The 18,709-nt window shown below is 40.8% G+C and overlaps 2 protein-coding genes across 3 annotated transcripts; one reads left to right on the plus strand and one right to left on the minus strand.

The window, feature by feature from the left end:
* Positions 1–930: 930 nt before the first annotated feature.
* Positions 931–7,615, minus strand: LOC135486140 (transcription factor atf-2-like). Its single transcript, XM_064768685.1, has 2 exons — positions 7,276–7,615; positions 931–5,777 (listed from the first exon to the last, which is right to left on the minus strand). The coding sequence occupies exon 2, from the start codon at positions 5,763–5,765 to the stop codon at positions 4,146–4,148; it is 1,620 nt and encodes a 539-aa protein (XP_064624755.1). The 5' UTR covers positions 5,766–5,777; positions 7,276–7,615; the 3' UTR covers positions 931–4,145.
* Positions 7,616–10,934: 3,319 nt separating this feature from the next.
* LOC135486434 (transmembrane protein 214-A-like) lies at positions 10,935–18,681 on the plus strand. Of its 2 annotated transcripts, XM_064769216.1 has the most exons (16): positions 10,935–11,094; positions 11,618–11,814; positions 12,116–12,269; positions 12,466–12,680; positions 12,854–12,959; positions 13,147–13,228; positions 13,559–13,706; positions 13,879–13,980; positions 14,310–14,401; positions 14,683–14,842; positions 15,067–15,184; positions 15,958–16,054; positions 16,296–16,370; positions 16,977–17,145; positions 17,413–17,564; positions 17,896–18,681. In XM_064769216.1, the coding sequence occupies exons 1-16, from the start codon at positions 10,965–10,967 to the stop codon at positions 18,026–18,028; spliced, it is 2,130 nt and encodes a 709-aa protein (XP_064625286.1). In that variant the 5' UTR covers positions 10,935–10,964; the 3' UTR covers positions 18,029–18,681. The 2 variants fall into 2 exon arrangements, with proteins under 2 accessions (XP_064625286.1, XP_064625287.1); XM_064769217.1 differs by lacking the exon at positions 16,296–16,370.
* Positions 18,682–18,709: the final 28 nt, after the last annotated feature.

Here is an 18,709-nt window from a genome sequence, read left to right on the forward strand (position 1 = left end):
TTACGTTTTGTTTGGTACAACTACATATTGGTATTAAAATGCATATTGGATATTAACTCGTGATAAAGACAGTTTATTTTGTGATGTACATTTTGCGTGATTAATTTTTAGAATATTATAACGAAGTGTATAGTAAAATATGTAATTAATTATCTTCGTCTTATTCTTGTATATATACATATATAAACATTTTTTCGAGTGTTGTTATTCTCCACAAATACAGGAATCTGGGACATACGACAAGGTTTTGACCCGAGTAAGATGCCTATCATCATGCTCGTTCGAATCAAAGAATGTGTATACCAAGGATCTTACAGTGCTTCTGATTGGCTAGTACTATAAGCAGAAGACACACTCTCTTCCTTGTGGAGGAACGTTTTATGCCACTCGGTCCCAAGCCTTGCGTCTAAAGCGCCCAAGGTTTGGTGGTGTAAGGTCGACTCTCCCGGTTCCCAGTTTAGTGCAGGATTTGCCAATGATGCGATCCCCGGGTTTAGCGATTTTGCGATAACCTTTGGCGTTGGCTGATGCTCTGCTAAACAAAGAACTCGAGAAAAGACATTCAAAGATCGAAAATGTAAATCATGTAAATACACCACTGATACAATGTAGGTTGTTCTGTTGATCTCAGGACAGACTCTGTTGTCCAGTTATTGTCATTGTTTTGTCATTGAACGTGTGAATATATTAATGGAATAAAATAGTGATATAAGTTTAATAGTCGAAGTCGGCGTTCTTCATTTCATTCTCAGACGATAAAGTTTGTTTCTGCTTAAAAGTAAGCAAAGTCACAGCACTGATGTTCAAGGTAGGTTTCTGCTTCTCCATTGTTTTACCGAAGAGAGACGCTGTTCCTTCGTATTTCCATCTTAAGAAGACTGTAGGCCTACTCCACACGCCTTTGTTTAAATAAAGTAACAACAAACACCATTATTTATAGAAAAACATTAGAATATGCGTTTAATTCTTTCATCAAAGCTCGACTATGTTACATAGTTCTAACCACGTGTCCAGTAGCACCTACAACTATATTTGGCCAGTGATAATAGTATTAAAACGGTATCATAATTCATTAACAGCAGAATTCAAGGCTACAAGTAACCGATTAAATATATGATTATACATATGTCTTTGACATCAACAAACAAAAGGTTATACGTAAGCAGGCAAAAAGAAATTGATAACATTCCAAATACATGTACATGTTTAAGTTTGCGCTGCAGGATAATGGATTCTGTAAACGGTGGAACTCTTTGGCATTAATGTTGGCGAAACAAACCAGTGGTGGCAAAGTTTTTATTATAGCACTTTATTTTGCAAAAGAAAATTTTAAGCATATCTCTAATTTTAGTAGTCGCTGTTTCTCCAGTACATGCATGGTACATATTTGTACAAACCCAGCATACACAAAGTCACTAACAAAACAAAACGTAATATCAAGCTATATATGGCACTGCAGTTAGAAATAAGGTAAATGCATCTAAATCTACTAAAATCAAGAATTCCTGTTTACATTCAATGTCTTTTGGTGGCTGGCTATCAATGTTGAACATGAATATGATACATGTATATACAAAAGTAGTGAGTAAAACTGAAAATGTAATGACAACTCGCATACAGTCTAACTCCTGCGAGTGATGTCATAGCTTTACTGGTACCAAAAGACTAAGCATTGATTGCATGAAAAGTAATGTACAGATTTTGCACTTGCTGCTGCATAAGGCCTACCTTTCATGATACACTAAAAAGACTTGCTTCTTCTCAAATTCATCAATGGCATTAGTAATTTCTTATCAAATGTTTAGAAATTGCAGAACAGGTTTAGCAGACAAGGATCAAACCCTGTCATTTGAAACAAAGTAGACACATTACTAGAAAAGATACACAAAGGTGGTCAAGGTCCCTCAGGTCTGTCAAAATATCAGTCACATGATGGCGGACCTGCAGCATCAAGGCAGTGGACACAGACCCTAACTTCAAAAGTGATTATAAAACCTTAATGACAGAGAAAAAACGACTTCATGGCACATTTTAGCAAAATGGTACAATGTACAATCTACATGTATGAGGTAGGAAATTAACACATTTCACCACAGCAAGTTTGTACAAAAAGTAAATCAACCACTTCAATGTACCAGCCCGGCACAGAAACTATAAACTACCGGTAAAGACCTTTTTAACATTTTAACAGTAACAAGGCTGTGTGCCTGCCATGCCGATCTACCGTCGTTGTGCGTATATCCATCCTTCACGAAATGAGGAGACTTTAAGATTGACATTCACTGCCAGTAAGTTGGCACGTGTGCCTGCTCATTTGAACAAATAAGGGTTCTTCCATTTTTACTCCTTACTACATATCAAACAGAGAGAGAACTGGTTCCAAATAAATGTATTCAGAGTGAATTTGATGGTAGGTTCGTTTCTATAACACAGACTGGTGTAATAGTAATTACTGTTCCTTTGAAAAAGTGTCCTACGCTACCGGCATGTCGTTTAGTTTAACAATTAGACCAAAGATGGCAGATCAGTCTTTCATAGTCCCAATGCACTATTATTGCAGCAGCCAGGTACATGATCAGATGAAGTCATAGTCTACTATTGGATCAATGAGTCGACTGGGCTGTATCCATGGAGGCGAAGCTACAAGACAGGCACTACCAGTTGTAAGGATTAAGTAACACGTAACTAGCATTAACCCTGTGGTAGCAGACACAAGTTCAGTTATGCAACGGCAACACAATCAACAAGCACCAGGGTTCTGCCAGGCTGGTGTAAAAGGTATCAATGACTCTTGGAAAGAAAGTCTCATGAACAAAGTCTTGTTCTAAGACCATTGGTTTCTCCAACCATGCATTATACGGAAATAGGGTGCAGTCCCACCCAGAGATGGCCAAAGGTGCTCAAGTAGTTAGATTCCCCTTAATGCAGAAAATCTGGCTTGACTGCAAAGCAGAGGCGGACTTATTTTAGTCAAAGGTGCAGCCTGGACATAGGCAATCTTAGATAATTACACAGCATGTTAGGCAGAGGACAAATACCTGAAAATCGATGCAATGAATGGCTCAGTGATCCTCTACTCAATTATGCAACTCTAGATCACACAATAACATTGCAGGGAGCCCAGCAAATGTCAGCATCATCAGTTGCCATGGTAACACAAACACCACCACTTGGTTATAACAGCTGAGAAAGTCTCATAAACTCTATGGGTCTGTGCTTTGTCACATGCCTGACTTTCTTAGCAACTACTCCAGGAACAGAGTAGACCCTACTTAATAGGGCATGTAAATGGTATTGATGGTTTTGAATGAGTTCCAAACCACAGGTCTGAAACCGAATATGACCACATCAATAGCACAACTTTATAAAGTATTCAGTTCTCAACTGATCATATATTAATAGATGGTCTGCCAAAAATATTTTTCAGCCATTTTGTTGTCACATTTCCACAGGAAACTTAAGAATATATATTTTTACTATGACATAAAAGTAACAATAGACCAACTTATTTAAACAATCTACTTGAAGTTATTCATGTCTTTCAATGTCCGTGATATTTAACTAATTTTGATGATTAATTGATTTAAAAAATGACTTTCATGTCTGATGTCGAACTCCAGTTCCCTGTGGAAAAATGTGATAACAACATGGCTGTAGGTATTTTCACACAAATCATGTTATAAAATGACTATAATAACAATAGCGCATCAAAATGTAGGTTAGTAAATATGCTGTAGCAGTATAAAAGATATGGCACAATAATAATTAGCACTAGTTGCGATGCTACTTCAACATTCCAATTTAGCAAAAAAATGGTCATCAGAATCAACATCCTTCCAGTCTTGTGTTCACTGTCAACAGTAACATTTATGTGGGCCTTTTAATTTTTCAGGTTGGGCAAATGATCAGGCTAGGATTCATAAAAATGAAACATGTGAAAATAATTTTTGATTGGAAAAACCAATAGAATAGTTGCAAATCAGCCAAAAAATTGGGATATTTCGCAAATCGTAAGAGTAAAGAGAACAGTATGAAAAGTACTGTCTTGGAATAACCTGCATTGGCCCATCGAAAAAACTAAGGCTTTTAAGACTCAATACTTACTGCCTCATCAACAACTCATTCAAGTGAACGTTGCCGCTTATTTATTCCGTAGCTGGAGAAGACGGGGGAGGACTGACGGGTTCGATCTTTTCGACCTTTATAGTATCAAGCATAGGATGAACATCAGAGATCTTGATACCCTTTTTGGTCTCAATCAGCTGTTTTAAGTTCTTGACTTCATCAGACAGGTTCAACAGTTCATTCTTCAACTTGTCATTTTCAACTGCTAGGAGATTCGTCCTCGCTGTCCGAACTCGCAGCGCCATCTTACGGTTCTCCCGGCACTTCCTGGCAGCCTCGTTGTTGCGCTGCCGCCTCTCGGAATACTTCGGGTCAATCTGACAGCGATATTTCCCAATGGACGATGGCGTACTCAGATCATCATTCAGCAGGCTTGTTTCTGTAGTATCTGATTCATCAATTCTCAACCTCTTCGGCATGCTAGAATAACTCGAGAAAGATTCATTGTCTGAGTCCCTGTAAGAATCCGAGTGTTCACTCTCGGCGAAACGTTGACTCTTATACCGTTTTTCTAATGTCAAGGTGTCACGACAGCCAGCTAACACCACACAGTCCTCTTCCTCTGAACCATGTTGCTCAGATTTTATGTGCATGCTGTTAGAGCCATCAGTGCCGCTGTCTTCATCAGCCTTTGAGAAGACATTCTTGATGACGAGATTCAGTGGCGCGCCTTCAGGCCCTTCTTGCAGTTGCTCTTGGACCTCTGGCTGGTCTTCCTCAGCTGGCTCGGTGATGAGGTGTGCTGGCATCATCTGCCATGTGCAGATGCCTGGGATCATCATGCCGGCTTTGCTATCGGTCTGGACGGCATAGGCTGCAGATGCTTGGATATCTATTCCTTCACTGGGCTGGCTTGTTTGAACACTGATGTCAGACGTTGGTTCCGAGCACTGGCCGTTCATCTGATAAGGGATGGAGGAGACTAGGGCGAGGGTTTGTTGTCCGGGTATTTGGATCATCTGTTGTGGTGCAACGCGGGGAACCTGGATGCCAACTTGTGGAGATGGTTTGGTGACTTCACATTTTTTGGTCTTGGAATTGGAGTGGATGCGTGGTGTGCTTGAGGTTTTCTGTGGCTGAGGTTCAGCTGTTGCAGGAGGTGGAGTGATAGGATTCTGGACGCCATTATTATCTGGTGTTGGACTGGAAGAAGGCCGAGCACGTGGTTTGGCCAGATTGCCAAGAGGGAGGCCAAAGCGTTTCTTCAGACTAATCAGCTCGTCACGCAGCATTTGGTTCTCCTCCGTCAGCTCACTGATCTGACCCTCGAGCACCATGTCATTCATCCTTCGCTTCTCTCTGGACCGTTTAGCAGCTTCGTTATTCTTCCGTCGTCTCTCCCAGTAGTGGGCATCTTTGCTGGCGTCTGGTATGAACTCACGTTGTTTCCGAGACGGCAACACCTCCCCCTTCTGACTGCTTACTGGACTCTCCCTCAAGGCCAGGAGCTGCTGGGCAATGTTGGCCTCTACTGATGAAACTGGAGAATGGGACCTTCTGGAGGTGACCTTGGGAATGGTCAAGGTTGTTGCCGACACAGTTGGTCTGGCATCCCCGTCTGGCATACTGGCAGGGGTTCCTGAATCACTGGAACCACTGGAGCTCGGGGCATTCTTGTTGTATTTCCGAGAGGATGGCATCAGTTACTGGAGCTGAAAGACACAGAGAAAGAGGAATTTAGGCCTAAAACAAACCAAATGTTAGTGTTAATTTTAGTCAGCCCATAAATAACATTTTTTCCCTTCGTTTTTGAAGTATAAATCAATAATATGTCCATGCCACATACATGTATTACATAAACAACTTTTGATCAATAATATTGTGCATTACCACACCACTAGTTTTCCATGCAGGTGTCTCACGCAATCAACATCGACCGATCCCTACAGGCCAGATGTAGGATGTACCAGAGTTCATGAACTCCTTTATAAGACAAGCAGCGTACTATTAATGGCAGAGTCTACTTAATTCTATTGACCACATATCATGGGGGTTGGATCTCTTCAGATGACTTGTGATATAATTCAGTATGCTTACAGCCTGATGATTATGCAAGGTGACCATGGTGATATTTTGACTTTAACCCTTTAAAAGGGGGGTACACTACAGAAAGCGCTCAGGCTATTTATATCCCAGGGCAAACTTTTGGCAAAATTTACTCAGCATTTCTATCAAAATATATTATACTCATTAATCATTCTTGGACAACACACCAAATCAGATTGTGTCATCATTATAATGAACACAAAACAAAACCATGTCAATGATTGTGACACTGATCAAAAAGAAATAAAACATTGCATAAACAACATTTTAAAGCAACCAAATAGCTTTAGGTTTTCTTTGCAAGTATGCCTTTTAATTTGTGAAGGTCAATTTATATCAAAAAGTGCACACATTATGGTCTCTTCTACTGTTAGGCCTATGTTAAGGCGCCCACATGCAACACCTAAATGGTCTCTGCAATCATGACATGGTTACTAAGCGAAATGATAATGTGATGAACAACATCCTCCACCTTTATAGTGAACATGAGGCCTTTTGCAATTAAATGATAAAACCCCAAATATATATTTGTGCTATTACATAACACATGACAGACGTTATGTTCACTAAAAATGCAACTGGCCAAGTAATCCAAAATCACATATGATATCAACGCACAAAACGATAGCCCATTCCTCTCCAGCGAAACTCATTACAGAGCGGTGATATATGCGGCCATAGCAGATAGCCGGCAATTCACCAACGAGAACGCAGCCAGCAGACATAACAAATCCAGTATTACACCTATACGCTGGTATATCACAAAGGCGAAAGTGGGTCACGTCCTTAAACCAGGTTGTCTGTAGGGAAAATGCAGTATGCGATATACAGATACATAGTATACCTTTATATGCTTAGACACACACGGCTGTTTTTCCCCCAAGAAATACCTAGATACATCCCTAAAACTTAAGTTAAAGAACATTAAGATTTGAAGTTATGTAACTCTCTTAACGATGGGGTTATTTCGGGCCAGCATCGGACTCAAGCAGCCTGTTGACCCGTTCTCAGGTCAGGCTCCGGTACCGTGTTATACAACCGTACTGTAATGTGTACAAACTGAGCGTCTAGCAATCAGACAAAGACCCACACACCAATTCCTACCTTTTGTCACAGTTTCCAGGATTCTTGAGATCCGGAGTATCCTTATTTTCGATCCCGTATCCAAAAAAGGGCGGTTTTCCCCAAGTTAACCTCAGGTGAACTGTCTATTCCAACTGACAAAGGATTATGCAATCTCCTACCCTCGGTTGAATAATTATGCGTCATCGGTCACGTGACATCATCCTTATTGAGATACCGATTACAACATCCTAAATGAATCAGCTGAGGTAAAGAGGTCCAGGGTTTCTGAAAGTTTGTATACCAAATGACTCGGTCGCAGCGCAACGCTATCGAGACGCGTGGACATCGCACTGTGTGGAGATAACCCAACTAAGGCATCTTTCCATTTTACCAGTATATATCGATATGCGGTGTTCTTGTGTGCGCATGCTCTGTGTTATATAATGCCGCTATGTCATTAATCGCGGATGTGACCCAGATGATATGGCGCCAATTTCAAATCAAGAGATACAGCTTATACATCAGGCCAACGCTCGCGCTCGGCACTAAATGACAGAGCTCAGTTATGTTACACTCCGGACGCAGTAGATATAGCATACCAGCAAAAACCTGTATCTCATAATAACAGAAAAGGGCCGAATATCGGCACTTTAGTGATACCAGGAAAACTGCAAACGAAACATTCAGTTGTCTGTGGAAACACTGAAATACCAGGGTAATTTTTGTATTACAAATATTACAGAACGAATATTGTATGTTACTCAATTTATTTCATAATTTTTCATAATAGTGCGGAAACTCGCTTACTCAATATGTTACACAATCACTTGCCTATAGGTGAATGGCATAAGTTATTATTATGCAATGTTATCATCGATATCAGATCAATAATCAGGCGGTGATGTGCAATGTCGTGAATGAATCAGTTAAGAGTTCCCAGAGTTATCAGACTCGGCAATCGTCATAGCTAGAACTTTAAAATCCTAAAACAGAACTCTTTCATAACAGAGTGAATGCCAATTGCAAGGGTGGACGTCTGATCTTTATTCTCCGTGACAGCCTCCCATGTTTTCAATCCTCCCTGCACCAGTTGTTTTCATCACTCTGCCTCTAACTTCACTCTTCACTGGGCGCTGACGTCATTGGCCCCCACGCAGTGGGAATCCAAAATATAAACAGCATGTATTATATAATGGTTTTTAGTTAGGTAATCATTATTGAGCAACAGTGGGAGGAAGCCTGCACTACGTTGAACCTCTATTTGGTATCCATGCTTTGATAGTCAATCGACTGATAGAGCAGTGCAAGATCGTGACGAACGTCAACGCTTATTCCCGCTCTCACCATTTCCATTTTCGAACCAAAAGAACGACTGGACCAGACTGAGCGCCGACTTCAAATTGCTGGTGAGTGTGAACACGTGGTTGATGGATTTTTTCTCATCCGATTACTTGGCATGGCATAAAAGGGCATACACATTTGGACTGCATTATTTCTGACGACTGTCAACGTTTTGCCCCAGGCGTCATGCGCATCATCTTGACCCGTTTGTGGAGCTCGATACTGGTGACGCAAACGCATGAGAATCAGGATGCATGCGCATCTGAACGAAGCCAGTCTGATCCCTGGACTGACCTTGGCTGGAATTTCAGTTAAGCCTGCTCATATGTAATACAGCCTGAGGAAATAATGTAACAACAATGTGTAGTCGTGTTATACTGTACAATATCGGTAACATAATCATATTTTTTTATGTAACCGCATAATGAATACGTGCGATGAAAGGCGATTTATGTAAGATATCGATTGTCATGTAAACAGTCGGCCAACCCCAAACCAGATAAAATATTTTCAAGGCTGACGTCAGAAGACTCACGGAATTACGTCATCAATTACGTAACGCCATAACCACACGATAAGGATTACTTCGGATTTTGGTATTGAACTATCACCGGCAGCTGTTAGAAGACCGGATAAAAGCCACAGCTTTAACAAAATTATGAACATTCGCCCTGGAAACAATCATCTTTTATGACTAACACAATTTCTTTCATATTTCAGGAATAGTCAGTGGTACATGATGAACCCGTATCCAGTGTCGTACACACCCAACCATACCAACCTCCTTGACCTCCAAGTTCCCGAAGTCAGCTACCCAGTGAAACCCCGAGCCAGGCGGGAACTGGTCCCTGACGACTCAAAGGACAGCATGTATTGGATGAAGAGGACCAAGAACAACCACTCGGCGAAGAGATCACGCTGGAAACGCAAGTGCGTTGAGGTAGCCTTAGAGTCCCGGATGACGAAGCTGGTTCACGAAAACATGACCCTGAAGATGGAATTGGAGAGGTTAAAGAAAGCCGTGGGCGACGAAGGGTTCTATCCCACAGACCAGGGGTACATTCAGCCGAATATGAACCAGCAAGAATCTCATTACTATCCCATGGTGAAAACTGAATACCCGGACGACGGAGTGAACAATGTCAGTTACGACGCATTTAATGCATATCCGGCTGATTCTGGCCAAGGTTATGGACTTGTTATGGATGAGGAGGGAGTTCGGAACCACCTGCCTCATAAACTGAGACATAAGGTTCAGACAAACAGAACTTGAACACTGGAGGGTTCCGTGCCAGCCTACGGACGTTTATACTGTAAAATCAGACGGGAGCTGTTGCGACTATATTGACGGCAAAATCGTATGTGTCCATGATGCCTCAACGGTCGCAACAGCTCTTGGCTGAATTGTTTATTTGGCTGACCAACAGATGCCAATGAATGTGGTAAAGCTAAATGTACTTTCTGATCGGATTTAGGGTGATCGGAATGTTGTCCCAAACATCGAAAACAAACCGTGTGAGTGTAGGCCTACAAGCATTCCTTTTTGCGGCGACGGTGAGTCGTCATTGTATTCATAGACGCTTGTAAAGATCGTTTCTTCTTCTTCGTTCGACGTGGTTCGGAAACGATCGTATCTAGGCCTTATCCATTGTATAATAGTATAATAGTGTCGGACTAATTCGCCAGAGGATTTAAATTGACTTTCACTTTGATTAGATATGCATTTAGTATAATTGACAATAATGGCCGGGAGCCGACAGGAGTTTCAAGGTCGCGTATTGGTGGTAACACCATTTGCAGACAAGTTGGAATAAGATCTAAAGACAACGCTCCTGTTTAATATTCACTGCCGCATTAGCTGCCTTCAAGAAATATATGATATACCGGTACAAGAGTAAAGTTGTTTTTTCATGATCCATGGTTCACCACTAAATCTGTATTTATATCCTATCTACGAGCCAGTGCGACTATACTCCGTAACTGGGTTGGCATTTAATTGGAAGAAGAAGAAGATGAACCGGGAAGAAGAAGAAGAACTGCATCTGACAACAGACCTGTATACACCTTCATGTGTACCCGGGATGTGGGCCTAACCAACCTTACTGAGTGTTACCACTCATTGACTGGGAATGTAAAAGCCTGGCTGATTGACACATTCATTTTTCCCTCTCTGTAGTGGAATTGGGACATCAAACATTTCAGCCAACGGACATCAAAATCAACCCGTGCCACTAGTACATTTAACGCGGCCAGGCACAGTACATTTCACTAAGATTCACGCACACAGTTTTATTTGTGCCGCCGGCGCCACCGAGTGAAAAAAATTGGACGGTTCAGCTTTAAATTTGAAATGGCTCTTCCGTCGTTTGACTCCCCCCACCGTCAAAATGGCGATGACCGGTAAAGGATGGGAAATGGTTGGCAAAACCACGAAAAAAGGCAAAAATGGGCCCAATACGGTTACGAAATCTCAAAAGAAGATACTGCAAGAAAATATGCCAAGAATAGAAATTGCTGGTAAATGAGTCATACGTGGATAGCGCTTTGTAAAGTAGTGGGAGATTATATTGTGGCTACTTTTTCTGTTCGATTTCGTGCACGTATACGTATGCAATCAATGCACTATGCAGTGCACGTTGCACTATGCCTGTATTTGCGTACACGTTGCACGTAACTCAGTAGTCTGTAGCGAACATGATTCACTTTGTTAGAGGCCCAGTTTTTGGCCGAATTTTTTTCATTTTCGGCCTGTATCTCAATTCGGAATTAACAGCTTTCTCCCAGCCTAGGGGCCAGAGTAGGGCTAGCTCCAATTTGTTCTGGGCCTGCGCTGCCTGGGGGTAGTAGCTGGAAGCGAGAGTGAGAGGGGGCCCAGTCCAGGCAGGCCAAGACCCTGGCCTTGCTTTTCCAAAACCAAGATCACATCTTTTGGCAATTGGGGTTGCGCCCTCTTTTCCCAATTTTGATTTGGAACTGCCACTGGAGTAGTAAAAGACTTTCCCTTCTCTTTGGACATTATTTTCATCATTTTCATTATTAGCCCCGCTGAAAGAGTCCTCAACCATCTATGATGCTTTTGCTGACAAGGAGCGACGCTCGGGCAAGGAACAGATCCGACCACAGGATGGTGGACATGGTGGAGGTGATATCAAGGGGAAAAAGCAGCAAGGGCAGAAAAAGAAATTCCAAGAGAAGAAGAAAATCCCCTTGGTTTCATTTGAAGAAGCACTTAAACAGGTATGCCATGGATTGAATGACCAGTAAATCTTTGTGTAATTGAAGTCCAAAGTGATCAGTCTGCTGATTTTTATCTGAGCTCGAAAAACCTGATTCATGCTACATTTCATTGCTTGTGCTTCGAAAGCAGACAGCTTTTTTGATGGGGTGATCAATACCAATAGTCCACTCACCTCTGCCAAGGTGATGCATTTCCTTATCCTACCTAATTTACAACCTAACAATAGCACAAATGATCGTTAACAAGACTTTTAGAAAATTAATTTCAAACATTGTGTGGCAATTAATTCATTCGTTTTAGGTTGATGTGTCAGAACTAGACTCATTATTGACCAAAGACCAGGCCGTCTTCCCCGATAATCCGTCAGTGTGGCTGAAGGACTTGGCATCATTCCTGAACATCAAGTTTGACCATGTCAAAGAACCTGATCCAGTATTTTCAGATCATCCTGTCGGTGAGTAATGTTTCCTGCATGTAGAATCTGTTAAGAGTTCTGGCCAGATGGCATTGGCCAGACATGATTGGTTTCACCGTTGTTGTTCTGGTATTAAAACCAACCTCCTCATGAGTCTAGAAATGGTACACAACTGACTGTTGATTAGCCACTACCTCATAAGGGGATTTTAAAAGATGAAAGAAATCCGTTTCAGATTATCCATTATGCAAGGTCACTGAAAGGATGAAGAAGCTCCTAAAGAAGGCACTGTCACTTACCACACCTGAAGTCAAGGAGCTTTTCTTTGAGCATTGTGTGCAGTCGATGATTCAAGACCTGGGGAAGGGCGCCTCAACTTATGGCTATCGTATATTCATCCAACTGATGGCACATGGCAAACCGGATATCATTCAGAACAGTTTGTCTAGGGTAAGTCATAAGTGGTTTGACAACAATCAGAAAGTTATACTAAATCCTAGTATAACTGAAGAACTGCTGTACTATTTCCATTTATTTCTTACATCAGTATTTATACATGTGGTGTCTCAGTCTGAGACTATGACTTTGTCATGCATTGTGGTTATTATCTCTCCTCTTTTCAGTATTTGGAAATGTTGAAGACCAACCAGAATCGTCAGCTGCGGTGCCTTTCAGTCATGTGGGCGGTTGGCCAATCGGGCATGAAGGATTTATCATGTGGCCTGAGAGGTGAGCAAACATCTATGTTGATTGATATTTTATCAGATCTTTGGCACTTTTAGGTATTTGTGTTAGATGATGTGATATTGTACTACTAAATTAGGCTTCGTGAAAATTTCTGAAAGTAATAAATATTTTCCAAAATTTTATTTCGTCTTCCTGGCTTTATTCTGATCTGTACGTTATTTGATTTCAGTTTGGCTTGATGTGATGTTCCCAGTTCTGAGGATACGGGCATTATCTGAGTATGCCATTGACTATTTAGAAAATCTTTTCAAGTAAGTCTTTCATCCTTCCAGAGTTTGTAGAAAAGTGTTGGAGGATAATCAAAGCCATTTCAGTCGATACCATAGTTGGTCTTCTGGAGCTCAGTTCCCTCGGGTATATCACAGTCTGGCTGCATTACTGCGCTCATGATTCAATCTCTTTATGAGCTCGTCACCTATATTGACTCCAAGCAAGTAGGGTATTTACTATAAAGTGTCTTGCCCAAGAACACAAATATGAAACGGTGCTGATCAACTTTAAAATTGAACCTCTAACCTCCCGGTTATGAACTAGACAGTTCAACCTCTCGGACATCCTGGTAATAAATGTGTCTCTTTCAGGCTCCATGGCAACATCAAGTCAAGTTACTCGACAATCAATTTCCGTGACTTCTTCCCGATCCTCGATGTGGTGTTCTCCTCCAATTCAGGGGTCTCTTTACCAAGTAATCAGCAGAAAAAACTCCTGACACTTTACCCAAAAATCAAGGTAAGTTTTGTAGTCTTAAGTTATTGGTTTTGGAGTTTGCCACCACATATCACTGCCTCCATTCTTTTTGCCAAGCAATGCTGCCTAAGTTACCACATCTACGACACCCTGAAATTAATCGTCCCTGTGATTTTCTGTGTTGACATTGATTATAATTTTCTAATATTTTCAGACGATAGCATTTGGAAGTGACCGAGAGGCAAACTTGAAGAATTTCTTCCCATCATTCCTTGCACGAGTCACACCTGATTGCAATAAGGCATTCAAGAATGAGGTAAGAGTAGTCTCTGAAGCTTTCATCTGTGTGGTGTTTTTCCTCCTTCTTACAAGTGTATCGTTGACCTTTAATCCCTAAGTCGACATTACTGTGAAATCTATTTAAAAATCGGTATTATGACGCAGATGCCACTAATTTCAACAGTGTAATTGAAGTTTTTATATCAGATTGTAAAAGTTGCGATCTGGCAGGCAGTTTTTTGATGTGCGTAAATAATGCATCATATGTTGGGCAGTAAATCGCCAGATAGCCTAAAAACATTATTTTGGAGCTTGATGTGTCGTAGATTTTGTAATATTCATCCCATTACTGCTTCGTTTATTCAGCTTCTGCAGTGCCTCATCACGTGTCTTTCGGAGGACAAGCATTGTTACAGTGTCTGGAGACAGACGTATGTCCGCCACGTCTCGCAGTCAAGGTAAGGAATGGATCCATTGCAACTTCAAATGGCCACCAAAGTTCACTCCACGCACAATCTTCAAACATACAGCATTAACTCAATACCAGCACTTGAGGCTTCGACCCATGCCATTGTATACCAAGCTGACACCAAGGCTACCATGGAGATTTAATTTGGTGTCTGGAGATCATTAGGCAACATGACATAGCTTTGCTCAAGTTGAGCTGCCCTAAAATGGTTTGTAGCAACGTAAGAAACCACATTGATTCTGAGTCTTTGAATATCTCTTGCTTTTTCAGAGTCTTACTCGATCATCTGCGTGACAATTGGTCCGTGGCGGCATCCAAATTAGATCGGAAAATTCTGCGTGAAACGATCAGGACATTCTGTGTGACAAATGAAGATTTGGCAGCTAAACCTGATGGTGAAGAATATGAAGAATGCAATAAAACATGTAAAGTAGGTGTTGTTTGTTTTCTATCTTCTTGATAGGATAAAGTTGGGGTTAATAGTCTGATATCAACTGTGGTAGAGGTTATCATCCAACTTCACTTAACCCATAGATGTCAAGGGGTGGAGAAAAGAATACTGCAGAGCCTTGTTTGCAGTGAAGCCTCAATCAAAGAGAAAATAAGAGATCATTGTGTGTCTGATTTGTCATGTTTGTATTTGCTTTTTTCCAGGTGTTGTTGACCAAATTGAGTGGCTCTCAATTCCCTTGGTTCCTATTCTTTGTGTCGACATTTGCTCTTGTTGGCGGCCTGGTTATTTACGATGTGCACAGTCATGGCAGTTTCAAAGGTAAATGCATTGATAACCTCTCTTTAGCTTTATAAGATCAGTTGCAAATATTCATTTCTTGCTGCGATTATATGATTAGTCTTTCTACATGAAAAAAATTGGTCCGAGGGCCATCATATGTGGCGCTGCTAACAAATGAACCAACCTCTTCAATCAAGGGTTAAGCTAACAACTTAAATCCACTCGGAGAGGTGGTAACATAGGTTATTCTGTTGGTATCAAGAAGTGTATATTTTCAGAAATCTGTCCTCGTCATTTCTTAAAGAACTGGCTGCAATTACCTACCCTTATGCACCTAAAAGCTTCTAGGATTAAGCTGTATTAATGCTTTGTCATCGTTGGTTTGCTTATTCACCCTGGGTAGAAATTTTTCTGTTTGAATGCATTTACAGCTGCATTGTAGTAATGGCATGTGCTACTGCTTTGATGAACTCAAAACACAAGATTTCTGATATAATGCTTGTCAGTGAGTTCCTAAAACTGCACATCAGTCCTAAACCCTTTCTATGTGGCAATCCAGAATTATGTTTGCCAAGTGAGCCTGCACTGTCTTCAGTATAGATGGCACCAGTGCAACGATACTATGAGGAGCTCAATTTCTTCCTGTTTTTGCTGCTTTGTGTAGCTTTAGGGGACTTTTTTCAACAGTTTTTTGCTCAAAAGTTCCGCATGGAAAGGGTTTAGCTCACATTAATCTAGAAGCTGTGGAAGACTGAACCTGGAGCGCGTGTTTTTCCTGTGTGGTCTTAATGTGCCATTCGTCATTCATACAGGTTGTAAGACCGCTACGTTCTTGGAGGAGACGGGGACCATGACATTCTGTGCCAGTCTCTGGAGACGTTTGCAGATCTATTTTGGAATCGTCTGCAAGTAAGCATGTGTTAAGATGATGTGATGTTACATGAGTCTGTCTATTAATCTGTTTGTTTACTCTGTGTCGCAAAGAAGTCGTCTTTATACTTGGGGTTGAAGTATTCTGCAGCATATACTTCCTGAATTGAAATAATTTTCCCTACTCTGAAGAACTGTACATTTATGTGATGTATATGAGTACGGTCTTGATTCAGTGGCTTTGCTTGAAAATCACAATATTTCTTATGTTTACCTTCAGCTCTGCTTTCTATAAAAGAGCTGCATGCAAGCTCCACTGCCTCTTAGGAACTCTAAAAAACGTGTTTCACTACCGGTAATTAGAAATTTTAGGACTTGCTGGGTTTCTTGACCCTGGTAAATGTTGTACCCCCTTGCCTATGTGATGAAGGTGTTGTCTCAATGAGAAAATGGATTTGTGTCAATGGGAGTTTTTGTGGAATTTGTGCATGTGATGTCACACGTACAAGTTACCACAAGGTTTTCACTCCTGCTCTATGACCAGTACCAGATGACTGGATTTTATTTGCATGGCTTAGTTTTATCTATTGTAGAATTACTCACTTTGCTTTTTGGCGTGGATTATCTTTTTGTTTTTTGTCTTACTTTCATGTACATTTGATTGTATCTAAAAGTGATGTATTGTCACCAATGTACTGTTTTGTTCACATTTTGATAGTTAAATTGAACAATGTGTACATGTAAGTTGTCCAGCGAGTTGTATCAATACTAGCCTGACGATTGACCGGGATTGTGAAACCAGAATTCTGTAGTGAATGGCAATGAAGTTGCCAATACTTTGATCAATAATTTTTGAAAATCATAATTCATGATTTTAATGCTAACATGTAAGATTTGTGGAACCTCTGTGCTCACAAAATGTTCTGTATTCAAGTCACATATTTCTACACTTCTTTCCTAGATGGCTGGAAGAAAATGTTCCATACTACTTTTCCCGGACTGTGGACTTTGTGGGACCATATCTTCTGTTTGCCTGGACTAAACTTTGTGAACTGGGATCCTACCTCATGGAGGTCTCACAGCCAGTAAGGGCGTGGGTCAGTGTCAAGTTTTTGGAAATTTTAAGTTGGGTAAGTTTAACTCCAGGTGTTGGATCATAAGGTCCCCTGAAGATGAGATATGTGACTGACTGGTTCTGCACTCGAAGTTCACACGAAGTTGTTGGTGGGGCACTGCACCAGTTGTTAGTTTGAGCGCTGCACCAGTGTCAAATTGTCAAATTGTGATGTACTGCTCATGTCTTACACAATTAGAGAGAGCTTACTATCTTTAACACAAATTAAGAAAGGGACAGTCTCCAATGTTGATTTTATGAAACGGATGTCTCTGTATTTCAGGTTCAACAGCGAACGCCATATCTGTATGACAGTGCGTCATATTACCTTCTGCTCACCTGGGATTTTGTTGTTTTCTATTCACTGTTATTTTGGAAGTACCTCGTTCAGTACACGAATATCATAGTCACATGGATAAGAGAAAATATATTGACGTAAGTGGCAATATTTAAAAACAATTTTGTCTCTTATACTTGAGATAAAATGACAATAAGATCAAGTTCGTTGTTCCTTGTTTGAATTTTAAGTAAGGAAGTGTTGTGCTTCTTTTATTCCTGCTTGAGGGGATTGGTAATTCCTGTTTGTTTAGTATTGCATTGAAGTCCTATGCTGCGTTCCGTGTAGATGTGGAGCAAGCTGTGACTGCTACCAAAAATGCTTTTGAACAACCTAGCCTTGCTGTATGTAGATGAAGCACGGTATTGGGAGTCATTATGATCTGTTCGATTCATTGCCGATAAAGTGTTATATTTTCTTTTCTTGCAGAGGCAGCTGGTCTGTTGAAAACCTCCAAAAAGTCCTCACGAGTTGTCTCGTGGCCCTCCGGGGGTATATCCGTTCATTTATAAACTACGTGTCTGGAAGTGCCAGCTCATCGTCCGCAGCTCCAGCTGGATAGTGTCATGGGCATGAGGTTGATAAAGAAGGTGTGACTGTGTCTGGTTGAAGCTGTGATGTGTCACAGACAATCTGAACCACATCTTCTGAGGCCTTAGATAATTTCTCACCCAAACTTGAAAGACCAATGTTTGCAGCAGAGTAGATCATGTTGGTAATCAGGTTGGACATGTAGATCAGATGAATAGAGTTGAGGTGAGAGGTTTGTTAAACATAGAATGCAAGAAGGACTTTCATGAATTATTTTCATATCTATCTATAATCCTTTTGTAAAGCATACATTTCACATATGATTCTTGTGTCAGGTTATAATATGCAATAGCAAAACACTTGACCTCTTGATGCTCTGAGTACAGAACTCAAATACTGCCGAAATCCTAATGCTCCGGACGGAGTAGTATTTGGAATTAACCTCCCATAGTGTGATACTTCCAATTCAGTTAAGCTCATGCATGTATCAGCAGTGAAAATGTCATTTATTTGGTATCTCTTGAAACTTGTTGTTAGGAAAAGTCTGTTGTGACATTTAGGCCAGTTTTATTGTTAATTTATTAAAATTTTTCAGAAATCAAAATGTCTGTTGCAGATCAGAAAGAATATTTACATGACATCATATTAGAATTTGCTGAGTTATTTGTTATGTTATTTTGCTGACTAACTTGTAAACTGTTGATCCCTGTGT

This window comes from Lineus longissimus, chromosome 4 (genome assembly GCF_910592395.1).
Source record: "Lineus longissimus chromosome 4, tnLinLong1.2, whole genome shotgun sequence".
Classification (NCBI taxonomy): domain Eukaryota; kingdom Metazoa; phylum Nemertea; class Pilidiophora; order Heteronemertea; family Lineidae; genus Lineus; species Lineus longissimus.

What these genes read in the sequence shown, in the direction of transcription:
- LOC135486140 (XM_064768685.1), bottom strand. Translation starts at nt 5,765, where the DNA reads ATGCCATCCTCTCGGAAATACAACAAGAATGCCCCGAGCTCCAGTGGT.
- LOC135486434 (XM_064769216.1), top strand. Translation starts at nt 10,965, where the DNA reads ATGGCGATGACCGGTAAAGGATGGGAAATGGTTGGCAAAACCACGAAA. An exon ending in GCCAAGAATAGAAATTGCTG is followed by an intron (nt 11,095 to 11,617) that starts GTAAATGAGTCA and finishes TTTCATTATTAG; the next exon opens with CCCCGCTGAAAGAGTCCTCA. An exon ending in ATAAGAGAAAATATATTGAC is followed by an intron (nt 17,565 to 17,895) that starts GTAAGTGGCAAT and finishes CTTTTCTTGCAG; the next exon opens with AGGCAGCTGGTCTGTTGAAA.